The following is an 8,416-nucleotide window of genomic DNA, read 5'->3' as shown; positions in this document are numbered from 1 at the left end:
ACGGGGCTTTAAAGGCATGGCAATTTCCACCCTCTCTTAACTTCTAAGCAAGCGTCTCTGTCCGGGAGAGGGAAGGGAAGTCTCAAGGCAGCTCCACGGAGGAGCCCTAGAGGAACCACTGTAGGTGCTTTTTTTTTTTGTTTTACACGGAGGCTTCCTAACAAGGAAGTTGGCTTTATCGCGCGAGAAAGGAGAACAAGTCCATTTTCTAGGCTGTTTTTCCTCCCTGTAAGGGAAAGGAGAAAGCAGGCAAGGGAGGGAAAGAAGGAAGGAAGGGGGGAAATAGAACAGCGCGCGAAAACATTTCCCTTTCCAAAAAGAAAAAAGGGGAGTGGACCCCCTTTAAGGGAAAAGGCAAACTGCAACAAAGAAGCTCCGCTGCTCCCTAAATAAGCACAGTTTTCCCTCCCTCCCTCCTTGCAAAGCAAGCGAAAGCGCCCCGATGGGGAGGCTGGAAACAGGCAGGCGCAGCAGAACTCTGAGAATGACGGCTCTGTAGGACCCGCCCCCTCACTTCCGGGCCCTTCCTCTCGCCCAGCCCTGCGCTTGCAGGCAGAGCCCCATAGCAACGGAGGCCTGCTGGAGCGCTGCCGCCTTTGAGCCTTCCCAGCGGAGCCATGGTGAGGGAAGGGGGAGCTTATGCTGCGATGGGGTTCAGGGGAGAGGCGGCGATCTTGCCGGGTTTGTATATGTAGGGGAAAAGGGGGGGTGGGGGGAGCCAAGGCAGATCTGGAGATTTCGAGCGAGTGGGAGGAGAAGGGCACCTGCCCCCTCCCCACATCTCCAAGGAGGGTTGGGAGAGGCTCCTGTCAGAAACCTTGGAGAGCCGCTGCCGATCAGTGCAGGTAACACCGAGCTGACGTGGATCCATGGTCTGACTCGGTACCTGGGTTCCTATATAGGGGAAAGGCCTGAGCTCTCTGGTACAGCATCAGCTTAGCATGCAGAACGCTCTAGGTTTAGCCTCTGGCATCTCCAGGTGGGGAAAGGTTGTTGGTCCCCCGCCTGGAAACGGGGTGGGGTGGGGTGGGGGTGAACCACACTGTATTAGATGGACCGGTGGCCTGTGACCTGATGTAGAGTGAAGAACAGGGCAGGTAGGTCTTCTTGAGCTCAACTGTTAGGATGGCGAAGTGCAAACAACGAGGGCGGGGCTTCTCCAGCTTTTTAATAGTTGTGTAGAAGGACAAATGAGGCTTTCAACATGGCTTGCAGATAACAGCCATAAGACAGTCCCTGCTCTGAGGCTCACTAAAAAGAAAGAGGGATTGGGAGGGAAGATGAAAAAATATTAAAGACATTATTGACATAATTGTTTTGATACTTGCTGTTTTTATTGCCTTTAACTTGTAAGCTACTTTGGGACTTACAGATACAGTGGTACCCCGCAAGACGAATGCCTCGCAAGACGGAAAACCCGCAAGACGAAAGGGTTTTCTGTTTTGGAGGCGCTTCGCAAGACGAATTTCCCTATGGGCTTGCATCGCAAGACGAAAGCCCATAGGGAAATGCTGGCGGTCGGGAGCAAAGACTTTCGCCCACAGCCGGCCTTCAGAAGAGGACCTCTTCTGAAAAAGCTGTTCCGAAGTGGGGCGGGGGGCGGGAACACCTTCTGAAGGCGGGCAGGGGGCGAAAGTCTTTGTCCCCCCTGCCTGCCTTCCCAGGGGCTTTTAAATCGCCCCGGACAGCGGAGAAGTCCTCCGCTGTCCCGGGGCGATTTTAAAATGCCGCCCGCCAGCATTTTAAGATCGCCCCGGACAGCGGAGAAGTCCTCCGCTGTCCCAGGGTTTTTTAAAATGCTGGGGGTGGGAAGAAAAGCCCTTGTCCCCCCCCAAGCCTTCAGAAGAGGTCCGGGGGCAGACTGTCCCCGGACCTGGTCCGAAGGCGGTTTCCCTAGGAACGCATTAATTGATTTTCAATGCATTCCTATGGGAAACCGTGCATCGCAAGACGAAAAAACCGCAAGACGAAGAGACTTGCGGAACGAATTAATTTCGTCTTGCGAGGCACCACTGTATAAGAGATAGATAACACCCCCCCCCACACACACACACCTTTCCTGTAAACTGGATTAGACTTTTACAGTTATTACCATTGCTTTATAACAGGCTTCCTCAAACTCAGCCCTCCAGATGTTTTTGGCCTACAACTCCCAGGATCCCTAGCTAGCAGGACCAGTGGTCAGGGATGATGGGAATTGTAGTCTCAACACATCTGGAGGGCCAAGTTTGAGGAAGCCTGCTTTATAATGTGCTGGCACTTTTCTCAGTTGATATTCAGTCTTTCAGAAAATTATAAATAAGAACAGTGCCATCACTGATGGATTACTTATTATAGGACTACTCTCTCTCAAATCTTGTGGAACCATTGCTTAATTTTTTTTGGGGGGGGGGGCGGGTTCCATCCTTCTATTTATGAGTCATGTAATTTTTTTGCATCCAGGAGCAAACTGAACACAAGTTATTTGTGTAAGCAGGTACAGTGGTACCTCGGGTTAAGAACTTAATTCGTTCTGGAGGTCTGTTCTTAACCTGAACTTGTTCTTAACCTGAAGCATCACTTTAGCTAATGGGCCCTCCCGCTGCCGCTGCGCCACCACTGCACGATTTCTGTTCTCATCCTGAAGCAAAGTTCTTAACCCGAGGTAATATTTCTGGATTAGCGGAGTCTGTAACCTGAAGTGTATGTAACCTGAAGCGTATGTAACCCGAGGTACCACTGTATGCTGGTTCTTGCCTGGGTAAATCAACCAAAGCTTGAGTTTAACTTGGATTTTAAGGAGTCAACCCATCTGGTTTCTTATCAACTTGTGAGTGCGGCTTTCTGCTCTCAGTATTGCTGCTATCAGGGTGTTGGTAGCAGGAAACCCCACATGAGCAGACTACTATATGTGGGAGTAGAGGGTGCTGCAGGTGGCTGTCTTAATGTTGAGTTTTAAAGAAAAATATAGATGGCATTTTAAGCCTCCATTTTACCACCTACCCTTTAACATAGCACCTCTCTTGCTTCACTATTAGCATGTCCCTTCTGACTTGCCCCACTAATGCAGAGCAGCCTCGTTCCCTAGTGCCTTCAGCAGGATGCCATAATCTGCAACAGGGCTCCCTCCACAAGTGCTCCATTGCTGTTAATTTAGTAGCTAGTTCAGTGGGCTGGATCCAATGTTAGAGGAGACCCAATGAAATTAATGGTTATGACTAACTTTATTAATTTCAGTGAGTCTGCTCTGATTTTGATTTAGTGGGATACTATCCCATGTTCTGGAGCTGGAGACCAAATTGGTTAGAAATATTGGCTGCTGCCCAAATTTTACGGGCTAGTGCTCACATTTTGTTACAGTGATTTTGCTTCTTTTGCAGGCAGAGGTAGAAGAAACTTTAAAGAGGATCCAGTCACATAAAGGAGTTATTGGAACTATTGTCGTAAATGCAGAAGGTAAAGATCTGCCTTTTGGGTGTTCTCAGAAGTTCATTCAACGCTTTGTACAAAAAGATGCTTTTTGGAATTTTTCTTTTGCTATTTGAAATCTACTTTAAGCTAAGTTGGTTATTCTAATTTACAATTTGAATCTAAAGCTGAGGACTGGTTTCTTTTAATCTGCAGAAGTCATCAGTGTGAATAGTTTATTTGATATCAAGAGGCTGATGGGGACTTTGTGATTTGTGTGTGAGGCCTCAGCATTTTCTTCAAGTTCACAAATGCTGTTTTGTAAGATACTTTTGCCACTTTAACACAGTGGATAAAACCAGTGCTTTTTTCTGGGGGTACTAAAGGGTACACAGTACCGGCACTTCCCTTTCCACCAATGTTAAAAGTGTGGCACTTACTTTAACAACTTCATGGGGAGTACCAGCACACACACACACACACACATATTTAAAAGCACTGGATAAAATTATGTTTTTTTTTAAATTGGTGGCAGCATTCCCATTTACTGGAAGTTGGGGTTTCACCCAGTATGTAACTACTCTAATGATCTCAAGTGTCTGTGAGCATTTATTATTTTTGTAGCTATTTGTCTAGTTAACCAAAATACTGAGATTCTTGAGGAAAGATTCACATGCCTACTCCAGTAGTAGGTTTTACAGTATCTCCAGATGTCTCTCCCCAATGAACATAAGGGCATACCCTCCAACATTTCTCCAATGAAAATAGGGATGTCCTATTCCTTTATTTATTTATTTATTTATTTATACATACATACACCACCAATTAAACATTAAATAACTTCCTTCAGATGTCTTATAGAGGTTATATAGTTATTTCCTTGGCTCAGGAGTTGCATAACTTCATACCCTCCAACATTTCTCCGATGAAAATAGGGACATCCTAAGGAAAAGTGGGGCATTCTGGGATCAGATCAGAAACCTGGATGGCTTCTGAAAATCTTGGACTGCCCTGGAAAATATGGACACCTGGAAGGTCTGTAAGAGCAACCTTCTGGATCAGGCAAATAACCCTTCTAGACCAGCATCCTTTTCACAGTGGCCAACTAGATGCCTGTGGGAAGCTTGTAAGCAGGACCTGAGTACAATATCACACACTCTGGTTGTGATTCTCAGAAACTAATATTTAAAAGCATAATTCCTCTGACAGTGGAGGTAAAACATACTTATTTTGGCTAGTAACCATTGGTAATAGTTATTCAGTTTAAGCAGTAGTGGATATCAAGCTGCATGGAGAAGGTTGTTGAAAACTATTTTTCATAGGGTTTGCCCAAGTAATTTTGCTTACAGCCTGACAATCTTGGTCTACAACCTTTGTCTCCTAGGCTACTGAAATCTCATTAAAATGCATGTAGTAGGGTCTGGCAGCTTACTTCCCAACTAGGCGTCCCTTCTTTTTGGTTTAAGTGTCTCTCCTCACCTGTAACAGTTGCTGATTGGCTGTTCTTTCCCCAGAGTAAAAATGGTTTTTTAGAAGTGTCCTTAACCTTAGATGCAGTTTGGTTCTGATGTTGCCCTGTTTAATCCTAAAGCAGCAAATGACTTCCTTTTCAGGCATCCCAATCAGAACCACTCTCGACAACTCAACTACAGTACAATACGCAGGTCTCCTTCATCAGCTCACGATGAAAGCAAAAAGCACAGTGAGAGATATCGATCCTCAGAATGATCTGACCTTTCTCAGGATTAGATCAAAGAAACATGAAATCATGGTTGCCCCAGGTAATATATTTTGTCTTCCAAAAGAAAATATTGCTCTTACTGCTGTGTGGGTAGCTTTTGAGGTCCCTTTCATTGCTCCAATGCTGATGTTAAATATCCGTCTTCCTGTTTCAGCTAGGAAGATAAAAGCATAAGGGATGTGCTTGCCTTCAGATCCTTTAATTGCTTAAATCAGGCATGTCCAAAGTCCGTTTCGGGGCCCAATCCAGCCCCCGTGGCAGTATATATGTCCTGGGGTTAAAAAAAAGCTCAGCAACTTCAATCCTAAAAACAACTTTGGTTGGCCCTCACTTCATCAAATCTGGCCCTCTTTGAAAAAAGTATGGGCACCCCGGGCTTAAATAGGGAGGGCCCAGCATTTATCCATCTATCATGTTGTGTGGCAAGGCCAGACTATAGCTGATTGCTGTGCCTGACTAGACGAGAAAATTGTTAGATCCTGGTATAAGACTATTTCCTAGATGTGAGGAACAACCATTTTTCCAAAGCTGGATTTGGCCAATAAGCACATAAAACTGCAGCTACTTACTGTTGGTGACAAATGACTCCCAAACCACCAATCTAACATAAGACAGATTTGATTTTAGCTTTTAGTACTTGCGTTTGTACATCAAGATGGTATTTGATAAACAATGGCTGTTACTATTTTTTGAAGTGTTTCATGTTGTCTACTGAGTGGGCACAGGCAGTGGTCTTTATTATTTTGCCCAAGATCAATCCCCCAAAATAGTTAACAATCAATATTGGGAAAAGGATTCACCAAATACAACAAAACATTATAACTATGAAAATATTTGGCTTATAGAACTATTTTGAAATGTATATTGTAAAAATAAGGAATAGCCAAAATAGAACAAGCTGTAACAAGTTGTTTATTATCTTTTTCCACAGATAAGGAATATCTTCTGATCGTTATCCAAAATCCTTGCGAATAAACCAACCACACCAATTTTATGGGAACTGTGCTACAATTTTAAAATAACATTTACTACAGATATACAATGTCGTAGCATACCACTAAGAAACTTTTCCAGTAACTTGTCAGAAAGTTTGCAAGCTAAAATCTCTCACGTGTGCAAATGCATTGTATTTGTAACTGAATTAATGAAAATGTGTGTCTAACTGCTTAAAGGACAATAAACATAAATGCTTAAAGCATGTATTAACATTGATTGGGACATGTGTTATAAAATTAAATAAATCTTTTGAAATAATGAAGCACAGAGCTAAGGCTACGGCTGGAACTCTAATAAAAACAGCTCTCAAAGCCGTTTTCATGTAAACAGTTGGAAGTAGGGAATGCAGAATTAAATAATGGTTGCATTTCAGCTGACGTTAAACAGGATTATTAAGTCCCTTTGATTTCAGTGGGACTGATTGTTAAATATATGCTCAAGTTTTCCAACTTCAGATTGATTGTGCCCAAAGTAAGTGAATTCAGTAATATAGTGAGCTGCTTAGAATGACAGAGCACCCAGTGGGGTTTTTTTCTTATAGAGCTAAACATGCTTTTCCTTATTAATTAATGACTGCAGTTACTCTTTGTGCAGTGGCTCACAATGTTTTGGATGCCTGTATGAAATAAACGTTTATCAGTACTTTACAGATAGAAGTGAAATGTAAAACAAACTACTGGAAATATGACAGGGACCACAAGTTCTGAACCAAGGCTGCAAGCTTATTGCATGGAACTCAGTGGGGCTTACTTCCAGCAGTACTCAAGCAGGTTCAGGCTGCGTGACGAACCTAGTGAGGGAATTATTTCAAAGGAATGTATGGAGCACTGCTGAAGAAGGACAGAAACAAAGGACTCTAGCACAGTGAAGATCTCTTAAGCAGAAGTGCTTGAAGAGGGCGATTCTGTTTCATCACAGAGATGTGCAGCAAGACAGAATGTGATCTCTTTGCAGGCATTCACTTAGCAAAGCAGTATGTTTTAAGATAATATTGAGGTATGCTATTTCTGTAGTGGGCTTCATTGAACTGAAAGGTGGGGACGGTTAAATGCTTAGTAACTTCTTAGGGAAGTTTTTAGTGTTTGATGTTTTATCGTGTTTTTAATATTCTGTTGGGAGCCAGCCAAAGTAGCTAGGGAAACAGCCAGATGGGTGGGGTATTATTATTACCAAACTTAGGGAATTTCTACAACTTCCTTGAAGCTTCTGTTTTCATCACTTAATAAATATTTCATTTCTAGTAATCTAAACATTTCAATAACATTTCATCATTCATAAAAAATGTGTTTACATTTTGATTTAGAAAAAAGTCAAATTCTAATTTCAAATTCATTCAGTTTATTTGTGGAACATTAAAATGCATAATCTAGATGTGTGTTACAGCGTAAGTCTTACAAAATGTGATTGTCATAATAAAGCATTAGAAAAGGAAAAAACAACTCAGATATAATTCACAGTCAAATGGTGTCAAGCCTTAGCTGATGATTTAAATAATTTAAACTCACGTTACAAAAAGAAAAAAAATCCCGCTTACTAAAAGCTCTTAATTCCACAAACACACACAAAAAGCTTGTCCTATTGAACATGCCACATTTTTAGGATGTACACATGCTGTGGTTTTTATGCACATATTTCTACAAGGTAGCAAATAAAAATAAAAATATTTTCCAGAAACAATTCTGATTCAGATACATGTAATGACATCACAGGGATTCAAACCGCTGACCTTTTGATCAGCAAGCCCTAGTAGGCTCAGTGGTTTAGACCACAGCGCCACCTGTGTCCCATCCTGCTAGCTATAGTGGACAGGAATTCTGTCTCTGCTGATTCTCGGGTTGGGGTGAAGAGGGACTAGGAATCACATTGGGACCTCTGTCCTGTTGATAGTGTTTCTCCCCGCTTATCTGCAGGAGAATCAGCTGCAGCTGCTTAAACAACAAGCTATTATGTGTCTACCAAGGGATAATATAGCAAAATATTCAGTCTGAGGCTAAGGGATATGCCAGAAAATTGTTTTTACTGCAAAAGACGAGGTTTGTCCTTGATCACTGTTCCCAAAGGTTAAACTTTCAAACCATTTCAACATAAATGTTTTTCTTTCCTCTCCTGTTTGCACGGAGTAAGTTTAATAGGATTTTTCTATAGGGACATTCAAAGATCTTGGATACAATTAGGTCAATGGAAACTATTATATTTAATCTAATCAAAAGTTACAGCGATTACTAAGGAAATATCAACTAGCCTTTCATCGCAAATTGTCTTTGGGCAGGGCATATCTGAGAGCTGTTTCAG

At 42.5% G+C, this 8,416-nt stretch overlaps 1 protein-coding gene across 1 annotated transcript; it reads left to right on the top strand.

Annotated features, from left to right (window-relative positions):
* Positions 1–464: 464 nt before the first annotated feature.
* On the top strand, positions 465–6,323 carry DYNLRB2 (dynein light chain roadblock-type 2). The gene is made up of 4 exons (XM_081208233.1): positions 465–620; positions 3,360–3,435; positions 5,001–5,168; positions 6,060–6,323. Exons 1-4 carry the CDS (start codon positions 618–620, stop codon positions 6,101–6,103), a joined length of 291 nt encoding a protein of 96 aa, XP_081064359.1. The 5' UTR covers positions 465–617; the 3' UTR covers positions 6,104–6,323.
* The last annotated feature ends 2,093 nt before the right edge of the window (positions 6,324–8,416 follow it).

The sequence above is a fragment of the Podarcis bocagei genome, assembly GCF_964188305.1.
Source record: "Podarcis bocagei genome assembly, chromosome: 9".
Lineage (NCBI taxonomy): Eukaryota > Metazoa > Chordata > Lepidosauria > Squamata > Lacertidae > Podarcis > Podarcis bocagei.
This window is presented reverse-complemented; position numbering and strand designations above follow the sequence as displayed.

Excerpts from the sequence above, each read along its gene's own strand:
- DYNLRB2 (XM_081208233.1), top strand. Across the intron at positions 3,436-5,000 it reads TATTGTCGTAAATGCAGAAG|GCATCCCAATCAGAACCACT; the intron begins GTAAAGATCTGC and ends CTTCCTTTTCAG. Across the intron at positions 5,169-6,059 it reads TGAAATCATGGTTGCCCCAG|ATAAGGAATATCTTCTGATC; the intron begins GTAATATATTTT and ends CTTTTTCCACAG.